Genomic DNA, 22,946 nt, shown 5'->3' with positions numbered 1-22,946 from the left:
GGTTAAGCAAGCACTCACGCACACTGCGTCGCCGCGCGCTTGTCCTAGTAACCTCCTTTTCGTTCCTGTTTCCACTCGTCTGGCTGTTCTTCAGTGGGCTCACTCTGCCAAGTTAGCTGGTCATCCCGGTGTTCGAGGCACTCTTGCGTCTATTCGCCAGCGCTTTTGGTGGCCGACTCAGGAGCGTGACACGCGCCGTTTCGTGGCTGCGTGTTCAGACTGCGCGCAGAAGAAGTCTGGTAATTTTTTTCTGCTTCTGCTCCTGGTCTTGCTGGGTCTCAGTCTGTTCCCTGCCATCGCATCTCTCCTGTTCTTGTTCCTGCCCTTGCTGTGTCTCAGTCTGTCCCTAGTTCTCATTTTTTTTTAGAGTAGTACCCTAGTTTCCCTTTTTATCGTTTTTCGTTACGGTCCTGAGGAGAGGAGTTGGGTTCTTTCTCGGGACGTGCTGGACCGTTTGATCTATGATTTCCTCCGTTGCCGCCAGTGTTCCTCCTCGAGAGCGCCAGGAGGCGCTCGGTGAGTGGGGGGGTACTGTCATGTTTTGTCTTATATCATCTTGTCATTTTGCTTTTCCTTCTGTTCGTTTCCCCCTGCTGGTCTTATTAGGTTCGTTCCCTTTTTCTATCCCTCTCTCTCCCCCTCCCTCTCTCTCCTCTCTCTGTCGTTCCGTTCCTGCTCCCGGCTGTTCCTATTCCCCTAATCATCATTTAGTCTTCCCACACCTGTTCCCGATCCTTTCCCCTGATTAGAGTCCCTATTTATTCCTTTGTGTTCCGTTCCTGTCCCGTCGGTTCCTTGTTTAGTATTCACCATGCTGTGATTGCGTTTCGCCCTGTCCTGTCGTGTTTTTGCTGTGATTGTGTATCGCCCTGTCCTGTCGTGTTTTTTGCCTTCATCAGATGCTGCGTGTGAGCAGGTGTCTCTGTCTACTACGGCCTGCGCCTACCCGAAGCGACCTGCAGTCTGTGGCCGCTTCTCCAGTTATTCCCCTCTACAGACTAGAGGATTTCTGTTATTCCCTGTTTGGACTTAAATAAACTCTGTTTCTGTTAAGTCGCTTTTGGGTCCTCTTTCACCTGCATGACATAGTCAAAGCACAGACCTCAATCCAATTGAGAATCTGTGGTATGACTTAAAGATTGCTGTACACCAGCGGAACCCATCCATCTTGATGGAGCTGGAACAGTTTTGCCTTGAAGAACGGGCAAAAATCCCAGTGGCTAGATGTGCCAAGCATATAGAGACATACCCCAAGAGACTTGCAGATGTAATTCCTGCAAAAGGTGGCTCTACAAAGTATTGACTTTGGGGGTGGTGAATAGTTATGCACGCTCAAGTTCTTCTTCTTTTGGTCATATTTCTTGTTTGTTTCACAAGAAAAAATATTTTGCATCTTCAGGGCGGTAGGCATGTTGTGTAAATCAAATGATACAAACCTTTCCAAAAATCCTTTTTAATTCCAGGTTGTAAGGCAACAAAATAGGAAAAATGCCAAGGTGGTGAATACTTTTGCAAGCCACTGTAACTGACGAGAATTCTATTGGGAGGTAAAATGGCCGGCATTTAATTGTAAGGAATTCTAGGTCAGGTGAGTTCCTGTATGTTGTTATGATTACACCATGAGATGTTAATCATGAAGCATACACTCCCTGTTGTGTTCATTTCATGTTAATTCATTCTGTGTTCCTGGTCCAAAATGACTGCACCATTATAGCTGATTATAAATCCATAATAATACATATATTTGTTATGTATGGTACGACGTGCTGTTTGTCATTATGATTTGAGATAGTGTGTTGTTTTAGAGATGAATGGGTTGTCAGAATGAGTGCCACATGTCATTAAACGAGAGAGTGATGTGCAATGTGAAACTGTGCGGATGTGCGTTCTTTCATAAGTTTGTTTTTAAATTTTTTAACATTTTCAATTAACACAGTGCCATCCAAACCGGAAGCCAGCCTCACCAATGTGTCTGAGGAAACACTGTGCACCTGGCAACACGCACTGTGCCCGGCCGGCCACAGGAGTCGCTGGTGCGCGATGAGGCAAGGATTTCCCTACCGGCCAAACCCTTCCTAACCCGGACGACGCTAGGCCAATTGTGCGTCGCTCCACGGACCTCCCGGTTGCGGCCGGTTATGACAGAGCCTGGGCGCGAACCCAGAGTCTCTGGTGGCGCAGCTGGCACTGCAGTACAGCGCCCTTAACCACTGCACCACCCAGGGGGCCCCGGATGTGCGTTCTTTGACAGCTAAGCTAGATATAACATTGGCGACGAAGATGGCTGAATTCAGCTTACCACCACCAGAACCATTCCTCCCTGTGGAATAACTGACTTGAAAGTTTTAACACTTATCTTGAAGCTATGGACTTTTCTACAATCTCCGACAAGCGGAGGACAGCACTGATCCGTTACTGCCTCAGTACAGAGGGACAGAGGATTTTCAGAGCGCTTGGATCGGCTCCCACATTCACACCTGCAGTCAGCCTCCTACGGAACCACTTCGTTGGGAAAGAGTGAGTGCTCCTCCAACGCTACCGGTTACGGAAAAGACACCAATGCCTGGGTGAGTCCATTCAAAGCTGTGTGGCTAGATCATCAGGGATCAGCTGATAGAGGGGACATTATGTGAAAAGACAAGAGAGACACTGCTTTTGGAATCAGATATTTTACAACTTGATGGAGCTATTAAAATAGCACTCCAGGAATCAGCTTTAGAATGCTCTACTATGCTAACAGACAGCTCTGCAGGATACACTTGGCCCCCAGCCATTCTCACACAGCAGCTTCAGCCCGAGCATGTGCACTACAACGATCACACGCTGCACACGCCCTCCCACGTCAATAGATGCATGGACACAGACACCAGCATGCCCGTGCAGCAGTCACACAGACAAACAAACCGAAGTAGCAGTGGCAACTGTGGCGCTAGCTCTCAGAATTCAATGGCTTCAAACTGCCCAGCCCGTGGGAAAATATGCAAGAACTGTTCAAAATACAATCACTTTGCTAAAGTGTGTCGTTCTGCCCCAACTGCTAGTTCCACCCAGAACAGGCCCTTATTTTCATCTCGCTCTCACCATGAACACACTGAAATCCGAACTGTTTCCACTATCCATGTGTCCTTCAAGACATGCACTGTGCAGCTGGGCGAGGTGAGTTTGCCTTTGCTACTGGATACTGGTGCTGCGGTGTGGTTGCCCAACCTTGCAACTTACAACAAGTTTTTCAGTCACCTACCACTTCAACAGACCTCAACTGCACTTTGTGGGTATGGTAGATCCAAGATAGACATTTCAGGCACCCTCCAGGTCCCAGTGCACTACAGCGCCAAGCACCTGCCATCATTCACATTTCACGTTGCAAAGTGGGGTACCAAGCTCCTGAGCCTCGACCTCTTCTTAAGCTTAGGTTTCACACTGAGAGATGACAGTGGGTCAGCTATCCACCAAGTTACTGGCACATGGCAACAGAACTGGCCAACTCTGTTTGATGGACTGGGCTGCCTCACAACTTTTACACACAGGTCCCTAGTGAACCCGGACGTGACCGCAGTCATGCAGTCCCTGCGGCACATTCCTTTTGCACTGCGTGATGACGTTACAAAAGCTCTCCAGTCACATTTGGAGGCAGGTGTCATTGAGCCAGTCAACGCTGCCCCTTGGATTTCAACCTTGGTCATCACAACCAAAAAGTCAGGTGGAATCCGGACTTGTGTGGATCTCTGTGCTGTGTACAAGACTGTTGTCCCGGATAACTACCTCTTGCCTACAGCTGAGGAGCTGACCTCACACTTTCATTGCTCCAAGGTCTTCACGAAGCTCGACCTGCGTCAGGGTTAACTTTAGGTGCCCCTCCACCCAACCAGCAGAGACCTCACAGCCTTTGTCACACATGCTGGTGTGTTCAGATATACACGCATGGCTTTTGAACTTAGCTCTGCCCCCAGCTGCCTCCAGATGGAGATGAGCACGATCCTCACTGGAATTCCCAGGGTGGCAGTCTATCTGGATGACATTATGGAATACCCAGGGTGACCTCCACATCCATGACCATTGACTCCAAAGAGTATTCAGTGCTCTACTGCGGAACAACCTGACCCTGAATGGTGGAAAGTGCACCTTTTGCAGCTTCAGCCGTCGAGTTTGTGAGTTTCCGCCTGTCGGCCAAAGGCATTGCCCCACTCATGTCGAACATTGAAGCCATCCTCCGCATCCCGGAACTGACCTCAGCCTCTCAGGTGGCCTCATTCTTGGGCATGACAGCCTACTACCTCCGGTTTCTGCCCCACTACTCTCAGGCCACAGCGCCCCTGCACCAGCTCCTCAAGAAGGACGAGCCTGGACGGAAGCCTGCTCAGACTCAATGAAGCGCAAGTTTTGGCTCACGTTAACCACGTCTGCCCCACTATTGTCACCTGTGACGCCTCAGCTGGTGCACTAGGAGCTGTCCTCTCATAGCTGCACAATGGCATTGGGAGGCCGTCGCCTTCGCCTCATGGGTCCTGAGCCCCACTGAACAACGGAAAGGTGGCACCTCTGCCTATACTGCCAGCTGTTCACGCTCCGAACTAACCACCAGTCCCTCAAAGCGCTACTGTCAGCATCAGGAACTGGCCACAAGCCACTTCGGCTGCACAGATGGGCCGACCACCTCAGACAGTATGACTATCAGCTGAAGTCCACTCCGGGGAGGGATAACGTGGTGGCAGACCTCCTCTCCCGATCCTTTGACGCTCCTACTCCGACTGTCTTGCCAGACGACAATGAAACAGAGCTCGGTCAAATGCTCTACACTCCCCTTCAGTCAGCCGTCTCACTGGAGGAGCTGAAGTAAGCATCAGAACAGGATCCCACACTGTCTACCCTGCGCACCTACATATGCACTGGATGGCCAGCACGTGTGCCAGAAGAGCTGTCGATTTTCGCCAGGGTGAAGCACAAACTTTCTTGCTGGGAAGAAGTCTGTGTCTCTCAAGGGTTTTGCACTGTGGTCCTGAGTGGCCTGCGTGCATATGTTCTATCAATGGAGCACGAGGGTCACTTGGGCATAGGTCAAGCCCTGGTCAGGGATTGTGCTGCATGCCTCCTCAGTGGGAAAACAGGAAAGTCCCCCCAACCCCCCCTGCAGCCTCTCGCATGGCCGTCCCGCCCCTGGGTGCCCATCCAGCTGCACATCTGTGGCGAGATCCATGGGCACGCAGTCCCTCACCATCAGCACTTCCTGGTGGTGGCACATGACCTCCACTCTAAGCGGCCAGAAGTGGTCAACACAGGCCATCGTGGACATCCTAGACAGCCTGTTCACTAGGTGGGGCCTACCCCTCACCCTCACCACGGACAATTGGCCCCCGATGACCTCGAGTTCTCCTCCTATCTCATCAACAAGGGAATCAAACACATCCGCACGGCCTACTACAACCCACAAGCTAATGGAAGCGTGGAACGCTTCAACCAAATGCTGAAGAACGGCATCAGAGCACACCTGGTCCAGGGATGCACGTCCAAACTGCTTTGAACCAAATGCTAATTCACTACAGAGCAAGAAAACACACAACAACACAGGTCTCCCCAGCATCTCAGACTCATAACACAGACAGTAGCGGAACCTATTTGCTATTTATGGCCTGTAAGCCTCATTGACCTGAGATCATACAACTCGGTTTTGAAGGAAAAAAGCATAATGTATGGATTATTTTGACTATAACAAATACTCAGATGAAACATATTGTGCTATTTATCACAGACTACTTTGTGTCAAAGTTTAACAAGGACTCTCTCCTCCTCACCAGTGTCATGAGCCTCAAAGAGCCTCACATACAGTATATAGTTTGGTCATTGTGCTGCCACAGAATGAATTGTGAGCAAGGCCTCAAAAAAGCTTTATATACAAGAGCTGCAAGAAAAGTTCTATATATTATTGAAACAATGTTGCAATTGTTTGTGAGAATGCCAACAGCAGAGGTTCCATGGGGGAAAGATTCTATTGAGGTACCCGTGGGGGTTGCCATGGAAGCCAAGAAGGGGAGTGAGGTGTGTGTGGGTGTGTGTGTGTGTGTGCGTGCGTGCGTGCGTGTGTGCGTGCGTGCGTGTGTGTGTGTGTGTGTGTGTGTGTGTGTGTGTGTGTGTGCGTGCGTGTGTGTGTGTGTGTGTGTGTGTGTGCTCAAACACATATGTATATGGGGATCTGGGAGAGGAGGGTGTCCATCTGATGAATGGACATGTGCCTGAATTCAATTTTATACACTAATTGTAGTCTCACCCATTCATTTCTAATGACCGGCCATTTTAGACCGGGAACACCACAGGTGTACAAATGTTAAATAAAACATCCAAATGTAATCAAAATGTATGACAATCAGACAATCAGATTAAATTAACTACATTTTTCAGAGAGAGAATTTGTAAATCGGTCCAATTCGACCGGAACACAGCAGGAGGATTAAAATTACTAAAACCAATTCAAAACAGTTTTTTGACTGTGTCCAGCTCGCTAATAATCAACTAAATGAAAGCTAGACAGCCAGGGAGCATAGAAAATTCCCCAAAACGATGGATAAAGGACACATTTTTGCACATTTTGACAGCGAAGAAATATAATCAATTGAGACAGTATGGCCCTACGGACTTCGTTGAAGACCGAATGCGCCCCCCTGGGAAAAATTAGTTTGCCCCCCCGTGGGCTTGAGTATTGATATTGTGCAGCATGTACAGTTGCCATGGTACAAATCTATGAATTTCACAAAAGAAGATGGCCTAATTTATACACATTCCACTGAGCTGAGCTACAGATGAAAAGTAGGGCAGGATTGGAAAGTCTGGTTAATCACAGTGGCGCAATATAACTACACTGATAACTCTTTGTCAGAAACTCACAGGGGCACAAAATAACAAAATAAATCAAAAATCAAAATCCCAACTTACTTTCTGATGGCAATCACAGTTTTCAGGTTTTTACTTTAATTATTCTATGTTTCTATAGACCATAGCATGAATAAGACATTATTCTACCCAGAGGCCTCCCTAATAATAATAATAAATATAGGGGAGAATGGGGTAAGATTTTTTATTTTTCACTCCATCAAGAGAAATATAGCATTCTTGCAAACAAAGATATCTACATATATTTCAGGATTAATCCAAATTAATGTAAACATTACAGTTTTGAGAACATACCTTGTCCAACAAAAGTTGTCTCATGGCACAACATTTTGACTATATTAGCCCACACAGCAACAAAGATGCACTTTCATGCTAGGTTTAGGACCTCATGTTGAAGGTTATAGAGACCTCAACTGGTGTATAGAACAATCTTAAAATGATCTACTTTGGTTTAGATCCAAGTGTCATGAAACCTCTAACACAATCAGTGGCGAACCATCATTCAGGGCAGGTGGGGCAGAGCTGTTTTGAGCCCCACATTTTTGTTTTTGTTGGGGCTTGCCTGTTTTGAGCCCCACATTTCTGGTTTTGTTGGGGCTTGCCTGTTTTGCTTGTTATTTTGGGATTAATACGTGTCACATACCAGTTGCAAACAATGTAATAAAATATATACAGTCTCTGTTTTGCTTTCTTGAGTTAGGCAGCTCCAAAATGCAGGTGTTTTAAGCCTAGCTCAGTGCTTTCTATGGTGGTGGGGCAAACCAGCAGAACATATGGGGAGTGTTGCACCGTGATTGGCTCAGTGTTCTGTCACTCATCGGGACACTACGTCACCGCCAAGTCTTATGGGTAGAGCTCAATCATTTTTGCCCCTTGGGTGCTGCAATAGATTTACATTAGAAGTGTCCATCCAAGAATGCTCAAGGTCATTGGCCACAGATAGAATGACATCAAATCACATTATATCTACAGTACCATTGATTGGACAACATCATACTTTCAAAATCGTAGCTAGCAAGCTAGCAGTCAGCTAGCAGTCATCATCATGAATCTAGTTGGCAATCTACTGACAAATCCTTTTCAATCCTTGTCAAATGAAGAGAAATTAAAGCTAAAACCTGGACATAAAGATTACCCAACAAGTCGGAAATCGCAAATTCAACAATCAGTGGTTTGGAAGGAAGCAGTGACTAACTGCAAGCATCTCAAAGAAATCACTATTTTGCTTCCCCTGCCTGTTATTCAATGGAGAGGGTGTGTGGTCCAAGTCTGGGTTTAAGGATTTAAAACATCTGTCTGAAAGGGTTTCAAAACATGAGAATTGTGTATCACATAGACAAAGCTGTTTAACTTGGATTACTGGGGAAATCAAACGTTGTGGCTCAACTACACACCGCATATAGACGGGCCAACGACCTTCACAACCAACAAGGAGAATAGGTACGTGGTTGACATAGCATGCATTCAATTGTGCAGAAATTGTGAGACAGCACTGAGGGGCCATGACTAGTCGGCCGACTCCTTGAACACAGGCGTTTCATGTGTATTTTTGAGACAATGCTTGAAGGAGATTACAGGCTAGAAAGGCATTATGACGACCAACCAATGTTTAAGGGTACATCAAGCACGATCCAAAACAAACTTTTGGATTGTATGTATGAAGTGCACAGAGAAGCTAAGGAGGTGTCTGAGACTCCTTTTGCATCTGTACAGGCAGAGGAGACCACTGATGTCTAGTGTAAATCACAGATGGTAATAGTGCTGCACTACATGCTACCAGACAGCAGTGTGTGTGAGAGGTTTTGGAGTTTGTAGAGGTGAAGGATAAAATTGGTGTTTGCCTCTCTAACATTATCAAACAAGTCCTAGTGCCACTGAATGTCAAGGAGAAGCTGGTTGCACAAACCTACGACAGGGCAGCGGTGATGAGTGGTAACTGGCACCACCCTTTGAGTTGTGCCGTGGGGGAGATCTTTGTTGGCTATACTCAGCCTTGTCTCAGGATGGTAAGTTGGTGGTTAGAGATATCCCTCTAGTGGTGTGGGGGCTGTGCTTTGGCAAAATGGGTGGGGTTATATCCTGCCTGTTTGGCCCTGTCTGGGGTTACCATAGGATGGGGCCACAGTGTCTCCCGACTCCTCCTGTCTCAGCCTCCAGTATTTACACTGCAATAGTTTATGTGTCGGGTGGCTAGGGTCAGTCTGTTATATCTGGAGTATTTCTCCTGTCTGATTCGATGTCCTGTGTGAATTTAAGTATGCTCTCTCTAATTCTCTCTCTCTTTTTTTCTTTCTTTCTTTCTTTCTTTCTTTCTTTCTTTCTTTCTTTCTTTCTTTCTTTCTTTCCTCTTTCTTTCCTTCTTTCTTTCTTTCTTTCTTTCTTTCTCAGAAGACCTGAGCCCTAGGACCATGCATCAGGACTACCTGGCCTGATGTCTCCTTGCTGTCCCCAGTCCACCTGGTCATGCTGCTGCTCCAGTTTGAACTGTTCTGCCTGCGGCTATGGAACCCTGACCTGTTCACCGGACATGCTACCTGCTGTTTTCAACTCTCTGGGAACAGCAGGAGTGGTAGAGATACTTTGAATGATCGGCTATGAAAAGCCAACTGACATTTACTCCTGAGGTGCTGACCTGTTGCACCCTCTACAACCACTGTGAGTATTATTATTATTTGACCCATTTTTCCCCAGTATGTACATTCCTTTCCGACCGCAGAACTCCAGTGTGCTACCAAGCTAGGGCCTGTGGGCAACCAGGAGAAGATGAAAACAGAGCTGTCCACTCTCTACTGGCATCCTGAGCTGCACACTGGAATGACAGCACTTTCTTTATTGAAATCCATCTACGAGAACAACCTGCAGGAGGCCTTGTCGGAGATGGTCTCTCTTCAACCACAATGTTTAAAGAGAAACTTTTCTACCCTTAAAAGGATAAAAACACATGTAACTCCATGGGCCAGAAAGGGTTAAATGCATTGGCCATGCTGTCAATCCAGCATGACTTCATCCAGAGAATGCCAGACTTTGATGACAAAGTAATTTAGAAGTTTGCCCACAAAAAGGACCACCGTGCCAACTTCCTGTTCAAGTGAGCACAGCACAACAAGGCTGAGTCCATAAATATGTCTAGTATGCTGCTGCATAAGTGATGTAATATGCATACTATAGCTAAGAAAGTAATATTAAGTGTATGTTGTGTAGTAAGCAGTTAGTAGCCTATGGGGCGACAGGTAGCCTAGTGGCTAGAGCGTTGGCCTTGTAACCAAAAGGTTGCAAGATCAAATCCCAGAGCTGACAAGGTAAAAATCTGTCGTTCTGCCCCTGAACAAGCCAGTTAACCCACTGTTCCTAGGCCATTATTGAAAATAAGAATTTGTTCTTAACTGACTTGCCTAGTTTAAAAAAATGTGTCTCATCCTAATAATTTCGTATATTTTCCCCTCCTAATTTTGCCTACTGTTCTGACTTAGTGGTGCATATGTAGCCTATAGCTTGTTTTAGAGAAATGTAATCATCAAATATTGTAACAGCTTTCATTGCCTGCTTATGTTCCCCTGTTAATTTAGCCTACTGTTCGGACATGGTGTAAAGGGAGAATACTGTAAGAACGGCTCATGTTCTGAATTATGCCGATGTTCATTTTAAAAGTGCTGAACAAATATGTATATAGCCTACTGTTCTGAATTGGTAGTGCACATGTAGCCTATAGCCTGTTTTAGAGAAATGTAATTATTGTATATTGTAAGAGCTTTCATTGTCTGCTTATGCGACCCCGTTATTTATCTAGCGGTTCGGACTTGGTGTACAGGGAGAAAACTGTAAGAACTGAATTATGTCGCTGTCACTCTCGGGACAGCTTTATGTAGACCCTAAACGTTTGTGGGCACCATTTGCCAGTTATAGTGCAATGAATGTATTTTTTCGAGTTGTGTAGTGACTTTGTTGGCATGCATCTAAAAAAATGGTTGTTTTCCCCAACAAGATTGACATGCTAAAATCTCCACCGAACACAATTCATTAATTTGACTTGGTGAAAATCTGTTTTTTTGGACCTAACTTGCTTACAACTTTTTCCTTCACAAACCCCATGAAATGATGACCTCATCCTAACTATTTTGTCAAATTATACATTTTGTGTATGGTTTCCTTGAAACATGGGTGGCTTATTTTACCCCTTTGGCTCAAGTTACCCCACTCTCCCCTACAGCTGAATACACAATAAATGCATGTCAATGGATTAAAACTATAACGTGCTTACATCAATTCTCAACATTATCTATAAAAGAGAGGCCCTTTCAGCAGCACACTGATAATGACTGTGTGTGAGCATACAATAAGCGACAAACAAATATGATGATGACTAATGAATTAATAGCCCTAACTAGCTTTAACATGCCTCCCAGTCAATTAGCTCTATTTTTTCTGCATCAGATAGCGGGGAGGGAGGCAGGCAGGAACCACCCTGATCCCATATGAGTCAGATGCAATCATATGCTCCCCTCGCCATGCCTAACACACCCACCATCTGGGGCTAGAGAAGGTTGATCAAACCCTGGAGCTTTCCCCACACTGTCCCACTCCCCCAAACAGAGGGCTCCAATGTGATCATCAACACACACACACACATGCACACACAAACTGGCCAGTCATTCTCACAGTACAGTCAGATGTATTGACCACAACATGGGGTGAAGAGGTCCGCACTCTTGGCATCAGAAATGATTTACTCTTAGCCCCCAAGATGGCCAATATGTTCCCAACTCCATCTGTGTCTTCATCCACTGTCAAGACTCAGTATGTTGATGTTGTATAGAGTTTCTAACAAATGAGCATTTAGTCTTTTTTATTTGTTTGTGGTTTTAATGGAATAATAAAAAGAGATCAAACATAACGGTGTTGGGTTGTCTTACCTTTGGGTACTGTTGAACTGGGATTAGTACTCTTTCCAAGAGCTTGATGTTTTTGTTACTGATGACATCAAGGTATTTCTTCACGTCACCGTCTTTTCTCAACTCATCCCCCTCATACTTTGTGATTTCTGTAGGAAAAGGTATTTAAGAATAAATGATTAGGTATACAAACAGAACTTCAACAGAAAGGTTAAACAATGTTCCTCGACATCCTTATCATTGACAGAGAAGACCTGGGTTCAAATGGTAGCCTATTTGTTTTCTTTATTGGACGCCCATAGTGTCTCTTTGGTTCTCCTTGGTTCTCACTGTGCCATCAAATGCACCTTATTTATTTGTATTAGAATGTGAACCGAGATCTGTGACAGCGTAATCAGGATAATTCCATTCCTAAACATACCTTCCGACTGGTCATCATAATCAAAGTTTTTCTAGTGTCTAAATGGTGAGAGGAGTAGTTGACATGAGCTGTCAGGTCAAGCATACATAACCTGTTTGAGTGAGACAGTCATGAGTTGGGAACCCACTGCACCGAGCAGTGATTTCTTGCTTGATAAATTTTATAGCACTTAAGAGAGTTGAGTAGAAGGCGTACAGCCACCAAACAGGAGATGGAAATGAAGCTGTCACCTGTCCTCTCTGGGGATACCACTCTGTCACTGGCAAATTAATGCTCAGCAGAAATATGCATTATCAACCCACGCCCTGCGCCACTCTTGTATAACAATACTAGGGAGACCTGGGAAAGGGAAAGATAGGAAAACAGGCAGCAGGGGTGGGGTGATCTCTCACTAGGACAGCCACCCCCTCTACTCGTCCTCAGCAGTTCTGATCTAGAGCAATGTAAGCTCCATCTATTTCTACACTTCTATGACAAACAAAAGGTGTGAGGAAAAACGGGGGTAAAGTGCATCCTGTTGGCAGAGCTTCCTGGCAGGAGGCTTTAGAGGGTGGGGGATGGCATGGTTGTGTAAGGTGCTACTGCATTTCTCTCAGTTGCAGATGAACCTGAAAGGCTTTGTTCCTTCTAAAACTCCAGAAATTCGACAACAGAATGATGCTTCTATTCTACATTCCATTCAGGCCTTAAGCCGCTGTGTAGGATGATAGTTATAATACCAAGGCAAAAAATGAATAGTGAAAGCAAAGTAAAGCAACTCAAACTGAGCCGATAGCATACAGCTTGTAAGGGTAAAACAATGTTCATGAGAGGAATTCTGGACATACTGGAGCACGTACTGTATAACCTGAGCAGGGTTGAATTCACAGCTTCCCAGGCTTTGCCTCTTCTCTGCTTTCCCCCTGAAAACCGAAAGCTTCTGGTTTCTCTGGCCCCGCTGTATGACAGTATGACTCTTTGGGCTGGATTCAATCAATGCCTCTGTCATACTATGCAGTATACGTTTTTACAAACTACCTGTGTCCACAGAACACACACAAAGTAGAAGCACCTGTGAGGGGAATCTACTGTACCGAGTTGTGTAGCCAAAATGTAATTTTGTTTAACCATTGGGGACGACACACCATAAATGCTGCAAATCGCGTTTGATTGAAATGCACCGCTTGTGGCCCTAACTGTTAGTGTGTGTAATGATATTTTGGGGAGAACTGTACATTGTGTCTCCACAAAGAAAGCCAAGCTTACAAAGTCTGGAATGTTGGCTCCGGTTCAGGCTATGCAGTTCCCTGTGTGAAGAAGGAACCACGTGGCATTTCAAGAGTCTGGCTGTAAAGTAATCAACTCATTATGGTCTGATTTATGTTTCCAGCTACTGTAGTTGGGTTTCCTTGATGTCTTTCCTGCATATTAAACATCTTGGCTTAATGATTCCTCAATTTTGCGTCAGTCCTTTATCCTTTACAGTCATCAATGCCCGCAGAAAAACACTGATGTTGCTTATGTCAAGGTACCAGGAGATAAATTCAGTGTGGATTTAATTTCGGTAATACTTAGGTTTCAGTCGAATGCATTTATCAGACATTGCTGATTGTGCATTTCTCAGACTGACAGGACAGTCCCAGTAATGTGGTTGATTCAGAGAGGTTTTCATCAGATTGAACTACATGGCTCTTTCCAACATGACAGAATCTGTTTGATTGTATCACATGTGCTAAGGAGATTCTTTGGATTGGAACACACTGCCAGTGCTGTCTTGTTCCCACAAACTCACTCGTTTCAACAGTCTCACGTAAAGGAGCTCAACTGAGCTCCTAATGAGACATTTCCAGTGTGTGCCGCTTTGAAAATGTCATGATGTTGTGAATTTGATTCAGCAAAGCTAGTGTCTGGTTATAGGAGTGTTGAGGCTGTAGCAAATACCACAATTTTAAACTGCCTTTATGTACCAAACTGAATAGGGTTTAGAGAGGTTTCCTACTTTGGAGTGATACTTATGCATATAATTATTTCTAAACACTGTGACAATTTTATTGTGCCAGGGATTCACATAAGATCATTTGAACAAAAATGAAATGATGCTAAGGTACCGAGAAAAACATTTTTAACTTAATCACCTCCTCTCCACGTACACACACTTACAGAGGCCAAGCTGAGAAGCGTTGAACATGGAGAATTGTGAACTCCTCGCCCTGCTCACCAACCTTTCTGACTCTGAAAGGAGCAACCCACTGCTAAGTGAAATCAGAATTCTTACTCATACTCTCCAACACCTGCTGACACTAGCCACTATGTACCCTTTAATCCCTAACATCTGCTGATTCCATATGCTCTGGCTGGCTTGGTGACACCTGCGTTCTCCAGGGGATGTAGTAAAGTAGGCAGGTGACCCCAGGCCGCATTGCAGGCAAGTCTCACACAGATATCTAACTTTTTAAATATTTAAAAGAGCCAGCTGAGATGGTACGAGCAAGAAGGCCCTTTGTGAATACAACATTTTGAAAGGATTGATTAGTTATTCTCTTGAAAAAAATACTGATTTTAACTGCCTATGAGCTGCAGATTTGGAAAACCATTGAATATGAGCCATTAATTTAACAACAATAAACACAAGGACATCCATCCTCTTGTCATATTGGTTCTATAGAAAACAATGTTACCAACAACCATTGAAATACTGAAAGTTATTTAATATATTGTGCAAACCTAACATGGATACGTTCTGAATGAACAGTAACGGCCTTCTGTTTTTAAAGCACAAATGTGGAGGCAGCAAACTGTTACTGTCACTAATAAGCCTTGCACTGTTATGTCTGTAAAAACCAGGGTAATAAGTAGCATCTACATAGCATGGCTCTTGCAATGCCAGGCCAGTGGGTTTGAGTCCTCGGGCCCACCAATATGTGAAAAATGTATGCATGCTCGACAGTAAGTCACTTTGGATAAAAGCGTCTGCTAAATTGCCTACATTATTACATGTCAAATGTGAAAATGTCTCTGGGTTGACAGCAGCATTTCTTTCTTTCTGGTCCTGACGAGAAGAAAAAAACTGTTGGGGGAGGTTCTCTTCTGCACTGTTCAACCAATCCAGTAAATGTGGAGGAGAGGTTAAGATCGAGCGTTGCTCTGTTAAGTCCAAAAGCGGCAGCAGCAAATCGGATGCATCCGGGTTGTTATCATCCCTGCTGAGGGTAGTGCTTGAGAAACAAGTACTTAAAAGCTCTTCGGGCTGGTATTTCGGGGTGGTATTTTCACATCCGGATGAAAAGCGTGCCCAAAGCAAACTGCCTGCTACTCAGGCCCAGAAGCTAGGATATACATATATATTGGTAGATTTGGATAGAAAACCCCCTAGAGTTTCTAAAACTGTTAAAAGTATGTCTGTGAGTATAACATAACTTATTTTGCAGGCGAAACCCCGAGGACAAACCATCCAGGAAAAACATTTTTTGAGGTGACTGTTTTCAATTGTTTTTTATGTGAATCTAGATTTCTGAGGCATCTGGTTACAGTTCCCATGGCTTCCACTAGATGTCAACAGTATTTAGAAATTGTTTGATGTTTTTCCTCTGATAAATGAAGAAGTAGCCCTTTCCTTTCTGGGTGAATAGCCAAGTGGACTGTTTTGTTTGGGGCGCGTGACTTGGTGCTCACTCCACTTTCATTTTATCCGCTATTGAACACAGTTTATCCCGTCTTAAATTTGATTTATTATTTACATTTTAAAATACCTAAAGTTGGATTTGGAAAGTTGTTTGAAATGTTTGGACAAAGTTTACAGGTAATTTATTAGATAATCTGTAGTCATGTTGGGCGAGTTGGAACTGGTGTTTTTGTGAATCAAACGCGCCAAATAATTTTGGTATATATAACGGCGGAATTTATCGAACAAAAGGACCATTTGTGATGTTTATGGGACATATTGGAGGGCCAAAAGAAGAAGCTCTTCAAAGGTACGGCATTAATTATATCGTTATTTCTGAGTTTTTTGTCGTGCCTGGGGGGTTGAAATATGATTGTAATGTGTTTGTATGATGGGGTGCTGTCCTCGGATAATCGCATGGTTTGCTTTCGCCATAAAGCCTTTTTGAAATCTGACACGGTGGCTTGATTAACAAGAAGTTAAGCTTTAATTCGATCTATTGCACTTGTGATTGTATGAGTTAAATGTTTCAAATATAATTTTTTAAATTCCGCGCTCTGCAATTTCACCCGGATGTTGTTGAAACATTCCGCTAGCGGAACCCCTAGCCGTAACTGGTTTTAACAGTTGGGCACACTATGCCATAAACAGTCGAACAATTTAAGGGATGCCTATAGCGTGTTTGACATTTGTTCTCGCTTGAAGAATCCTAACTATGTTTATTTGGCATGTATGTGAGTGTATCAAAGCATCTCTTTCCCCAGTCATGAATATGTATAATCTAATATATTCCAGATGACAGGGAGAGTTAGAGTTCACCTTACTATGTTCCACTGGGTTGCATATTAAAGTGTTATATCTTCCTTGGATCTCTCCTACCTATTGGAGGTAATTTCTTATTATGGTGCTACATCTTCATGCACATTACTAAATCTGTCTGTCTGTCTGTCTGTCTGTCTGTCTGTCTGTCTGTCTGTCTGTCTGTCTGTCTGTCTGTCTGTCTGTCTGTCTGTCTGTCTGTCTGTCTGTCTGTCTGTCTGTCTGTCTGTCTGTCTGTCTGTCTGTCTGTCTGTCTGTCTGTCTGTCTGTCTGTCTGTCTGTCTGTCTCTCTGTCTGTCTGTCTGTCTGTCTGTCTGTCTCTCTGTCTGTCTCTCTGTCTGTCTGTCAAAAAGAGATCCAGTGAATCTTAAAGTGTGTTGGTAGAAAGATGCCAGCACATGTCCTTGAGCTATCAAGGAAAAGCTGGAATCTGACAGACATGAATTAAGTCGGAATAGAGACTGACAGAGTTCTAGAATGTACTTAGTTTTGACCATAGAGATCCTATTAAATTACTAGAAGGGCTATGTCATAAACCTCAAAGTTCCAGAATGGGGTGTAAATGGCAGCCATATCGTGCAGGGAGAAATGCAAAACATTCTCATTGGAATGAATGGCAGTAGAGGCATAATCCTGATTTGACTAACGCAGGAACATCAAAGAAAGGCATGTGATATATCAGAAATGGTGTAATAGAACTATTGTCAACTTAAAATATTGCCATATAATTACAGTGTATATTGAATGGGGTAGATATTCAGTACCATTAGGACACGATTATCTACGGCTGCGATTCCATTCAAGGTGTATGAAACAGTCTTGCATAAATTTGGCAAAAGGAGCTTTTGGTGACAAAAACCTTTTATGGTCCTGTATGGCTCAGTTGGTAGAGCATGGCACTTGTAACACCAGGATGGTGGCTTCAATTCCCAGGGCAAACCATATGAAAAAATGCATGTACGCATGACTGCAAGTAGCTTTGGATAAAAGTGTCTGCTAAATCCCATATATTATTATTAAACAATCTTATCTGCATCGCAATTAGCTCCACGAGGGGGATATACCGGTGTTTCATCAACACATCATTCAAGTGTTTCATCAACACCATTTGCGGCAATTAATTAGGTTATTCATTAGGACAACATGATCTATGGTTCCTTCTTGAATTGCGTGGCATTTTAGCATGGCATTTTGGAAAAATTACTTAATTTGTCTTTTTATTTCAAATGTATTTGGGTACATACATAAATCAACTGGCAGCTTAATGACTTTAAATCATTTGTACTATTATGATAACATTGTGCCACCAGGAGTGGTAAAACCAATGACTGAAATAACAATGACACATTTTTAGGTAATTGAGGATATACTTAAATGAAGGCCACAGGTGCTCAAATCACAGATCCTTAAACCATACATAACGTTTTGCAGAATAAAGGACTTTCGTTTGATCATTTAATAAAGGTTCAATATAAACCAAAACATGTATGACGTGTAACTACAGTATTTGTCATTTTAGTGTTTTTCATGGTTGCAAAGGCAAGTGATGCAAATTCCACCGCAATTCAAAAACGACCCCTACAGCTGTGATCACACTCTGGGCGTATTAAACAGCCTTGCATACATTTGGCAAAGGGAGCTGTTGATGACAAATCATCTAATCTGCATCGCAATTAGCTCCATGAGTTGGATATTCACTCTTCAGCACTTGTTAACCCAAACCTTGATGCACAATAGTTAGATTGTTCAAACTTTATGTTTCTCATTGTTTTTGAGAGGACAATTAGAATGGGAATTGTTGTCTCCTGTTTATTAGTTTACCAGAAGATCAAGAATCTCTCAAAATTCATAATTATCTCAATTGTGCAGTCTGAACACTCAGTCACTGCTTTCAGCAAACACCATTTTAAAATGATCCTTAAACCCCTCCTCCACCTACTAATTCATTTGCTGTGAATTTACTTTTCACATTTTGATCATATAAAATGTTCTACATCTTTTTTTTAAATATCTATTTTACCTTTATTTTCTTTTTTTTAAATATCTATTTTACCTTTATTTTACCCGGTTAGTCTCATTGAGATAAAAATATATTTTGCAAGAGACACCTGGACAGAAATGGAGCACACAAAGTTTCATACATTTACAACATAAAACACAGAGCACCATGGTTTAAAAACATCAGTTTACACATTGAACAGGCACATTGGTTTTGGGAGGAGTGTTTCAACAAGGGATCAAAACATTGATAGCCCCTAAATCATTTTCCACCATACTTTGTAATGTATCGGCCTTAGCATTTCAATGTATAAAATATATTCCTCCCCTCTACATATTTTAAAAGTTTGGGTTAGATAGAGGCACAATAAAAAAGTAAATTTGACTTACGAAAAATTGACTACAAACACATCCACAAACGAAGACTGACATGCTGCCATTATGGATAGACAACTCTACTGTATGACTGCATGATAAAGATAGCCTTTGAGGCATAATCAATGTATTGAATTATTTCAGGAATTATGGTTGGCTTGGGGATTTTGGTCTAAGTATCACTGTTCTGAACAATTAGAGAGGCAGCATTATCTCATGTACCTCCCATACATTCCTATCATCCAGTACATGTATTTTATAACAAAAGAAACAGTGAATCGATCATAATGTTCTTTGCTTTCTGTAGGATAGACATCCAGGGAGTTTGTCATCATCATTGATCATATTTCCTGTGTGATTTCAATGTGCCGCTTCTAACATAACGGCTGAATAATTTATTTAACAGCGCAGGACCACATCCTAAGAGCTGTCTTCCTGGCCTGATTAATATCTGGTACAACCATTATCATGAAGCAGAAGAGAAAGCAACAGAAACATATATCACCTCCAATATTCAGCTCTGAAGAGAAAATAATTTCCTCTCAACAATAGGCTATACACGTCAACATGAGACATGCGTCAATGGACCATATCTACTCAGATACTATATTTTCAGGTATGAAAGTATAGCGGAGGTGGTTCGATAAACTACACTTGTGTGACGAGTAACCTTACCGAAGACCGGAACACTTGTGCTAGCTCCCAGTGGGATAACAGTCAGATAACAGGGTTTTGAGTGAATGACCTGGCTCGATACGTGGTTGGCCAAATACGCAAGATTAAAATAAAAGCAGCCAACTGAAATGCCCTTAAACGTGTGCCATTGGAGGCTGGTGGGGGGAGCTTTTGGTGAATGGGTATCATTGTAATGACTGGAATGGAATTAATGGAACGGAATCAAACATGTGGTTTCAATATGTTTGATGTGTTTGATACCGTTCCATTGATTTCATTCCAGCCATTACAATGAACCCATCCTCCCATAGCCCCTCCCACCAGCCTCCTCTGGTTTGGGTGGGCTTTTAGAGAGGCAGGTATTTGTGGTCGGGCAAATGCGAATATCATGAGACATGCACTTTTAGATACTATAACTACTGACGATTCATATTCATCTAATTTTCATCTCTTGAGAAAATATAACCTATAGTTGCAAATGAAACTCATGAGCCACAGCAGGCAGAGCAGAGTACAGCAGAGCCACTTGAGTTCCCCTGGAGTGTTTGACTGGAGCCTGACATAGACCCCAGGGGAGAATTAGGTCTCCGGTTCAACAGGATTACACATCCCTGTACATGATCATAGGGAACATTCTGCTCTGACAACACTAAGCCTAGCTCTCGTTGTGATCTGGATCATACTGTGTAGTGCTCCTTTGAGATCTAGATTCTACTGTGTAGTATGAACAGTTAATATCTTTGAGGTCTTTGCTCTACATAAGGACTATGCAGTATGAGTATGGGATTGAGACAGAGAACAAAGATACAAAAAGATTAAGATGAGAAAAGCTTGTCATGGTCATTTCGACAATTATGTAGATCATTTAAATGTAAAGTTTTATATTTATATGTATCAGTTCCGACCAATCATTTTGCTTATAAATCGTTATGTGGACACCGTAGATCGAAATGGCTTGAATTGAGTGGTAGTGCTGATTCTCGTGGACACAGGAATATGTATTTTTCTGCCTGTGTGAAGCAAGATATGAAATCTGACTCCACTTGAAGCTGGGATGGCCCTCCTTCCGTTTCATTCGCTCTTCCGTCTGTCCATCAACTCCTGGCTGAACCTATATGTCACGGCCACTAACCACGCATATGCCTGGAATCCTTACATCGTAATGATTTATAGCCAGCAATCTAAAATAATAATAACTTTTAAACAAAAAACACTTTATGTTTGTCCTAACGAGTTCAGGAAGCCAAGCTAGAGTTCTGTGAGACGTTCACAGCAACGGAGGCAGATGTTTTGTTCAAGAGAGACCTTAAATATACAAATATGTATGCTTAAAACCAAAATATAAAAAACAACTTTCTGTTGATGGATTTGAACATGCAATCTTTGGAACCAGAGATAGAGACAAACCGGTTCACAACCTTGTTGCAAAACCTAAGCCTACTTGAAGGTAACAGCGCTCACTGTTGCCCATAGTGGCCAGGTTCCATGTAATCTCACAATGTCCTCAGACATGGATGGACATCAAATACTGACTTGTAATCACAGGTGACCTGTCTGGGTTTTTAACATGTTTGCTGAAAGTTACCAACCACATTTTTGCTCTGTTTTTTGGGGGTGTGACTGTAATGCTATTACTGATTCATTATGTGCAATCATGGACCTGAAAGTGAATTTGGCCAAAATATGATCATTATTCTGTATGGATTGTTAAAATATGCTGTATTACAAAATGACTGGAATATATCGCTGGAGCATTAGTGATTAACCTTCACAGCACATATAGACTACATTTAAAGGCTCAGTACAGTCAACAATGTGATGTTCCTGTGTTTTTTATGTATTCACACTATGAGGTTGGAAAAATACTGTGAAATTGTGAAAATTATGATAATGCCCTTTTAGTATAAGAGCTGTTTGAAAAGACTGCCTGAAATTTCAGCCTGTTTTGGTGGGATGGAGTTTTGGCCTGCCTGGTGACATCAGCGGGCGGGAAATTCGTTAATCAACCAATAAGAAAGAGAATTCCAAACTAGAGGTCTGCATGGGACTGATTTCTTCATCCCGCTCCCACCTGCCCACACCCACAGCTTTTCACACCCGGCAGCACCCGCTGGCTGTCTGACTCCCACACGCTAGAACTGGTACCAGAACCCAACAGCAGTCCCGCAATCATATTTCAGGCGTGACGCAGCTCACTTACCAGCCATGGTCTCAGCTATGTTGTTCAGATAGAGAAATATGGGTGATCAATATTTTATGTAGTAAATCATAGCCTAATCACATTTCGGAAGTACAATTCCTTGGAAAGACAACTTCCCCATGCTTCTCCGTCCATGCATAGGCTATAAATGACTATTTCATTGAGACCACACGTGCACCTGATCTCGCATGTATGGCTACAGAAATTGAAGCAGTAAGAATTATGACAGTGACACTTGTTACGTTTTACATGTAGGCTGTGGCCTACCTTTTAAGAGGACGAATTGCAGGCAGAGACAAATAATTGGCTAATCAATACTTATTGAAAATGAAAAGGTGCAACGCTCACCATAGTCTAACCTATGTGCACGTTGTGCCTTTTCAATGATGATTAAATGTTTTGATTGCACCTCGACTCACGTTGGTTCAGCACCCTCCACTTCTTTCCATTATCAACATTTATTTACAAACACTGTTGTAAACTACAGTCTAATCCTATTTCAATTAATTTCGTATGTAAGTTCACTGCTACGGGATTCCCCACCCATGCAGGCAGCCTACTCTATTTCAATGAGACCACACATACTAGGCTCACTTGAACTCGCACACCCAACTAATTAGGTGAGGAGAGGGAGGCTACTGAAGTTCAGTGTCTGAATAATGCATATAAAAATATGTGCTTTTAATACAATTGGTATTCTAACGCATACAAAGCAAAAAGACGAATGTTTACAAATAATCTGAGGGACAACAGCATGAAAAATGCAGACCGCACTGCAATGATCTCTGTCGGGAGAGAGAACACCATCTATTATTCCAAACCTCTTTGCCAATAACAGATGGTTTTCAGTTTTCCCCTCCCCACTCAGACCACTCCCAGACAATTCTAGTACAATTCTTGCTTGAGAAGTTGCTCTTCGCTAAGAAATGTAGTTTATTTTTCTTAATTGTTGCCCGGAAATGACTTGCTATTGAGATAAAAATGGCTGTATTGGACCTTTAACAAAATACAGAATATTAGTACAAGGACATGAGTCTATGTTTAAAA

At 43.0% G+C, this 22,946-nt stretch overlaps 1 protein-coding gene across 3 annotated transcripts in view; it reads right to left on the bottom strand.

Moving 5' to 3' along the window:
* The window catches only part of LOC124037270 (KH domain-containing, RNA-binding, signal transduction-associated protein 2-like), a 130,053-nt gene that overhangs the window by 93,043 nt on the left and 14,064 nt on the right, over window positions 1-22,946 (bottom strand). For all 3 annotated transcript variants that reach the window (XM_046351961.1, XM_046351960.1, XM_046351962.1), the window contains exon 2: window positions 11,793-11,920. In XM_046351961.1, the coding sequence (XP_046207917.1) occupies window positions 11,793-11,920 (128 nt within the window). The remainder of the gene's footprint in view (window positions 1-11,792; window positions 11,921-22,946) is intronic.

The sequence above is a fragment of the Oncorhynchus gorbuscha genome, linkage group LG06 (assembly GCF_021184085.1).
Source record: "Oncorhynchus gorbuscha isolate QuinsamMale2020 ecotype Even-year linkage group LG06, OgorEven_v1.0, whole genome shotgun sequence".
NCBI classification, from domain to species: domain Eukaryota; kingdom Metazoa; phylum Chordata; class Actinopteri; order Salmoniformes; family Salmonidae; genus Oncorhynchus; species Oncorhynchus gorbuscha.
Note: the sequence above shows the minus strand (reverse complement) of the source record. Positions and strands in the feature narration are given on the sequence as shown.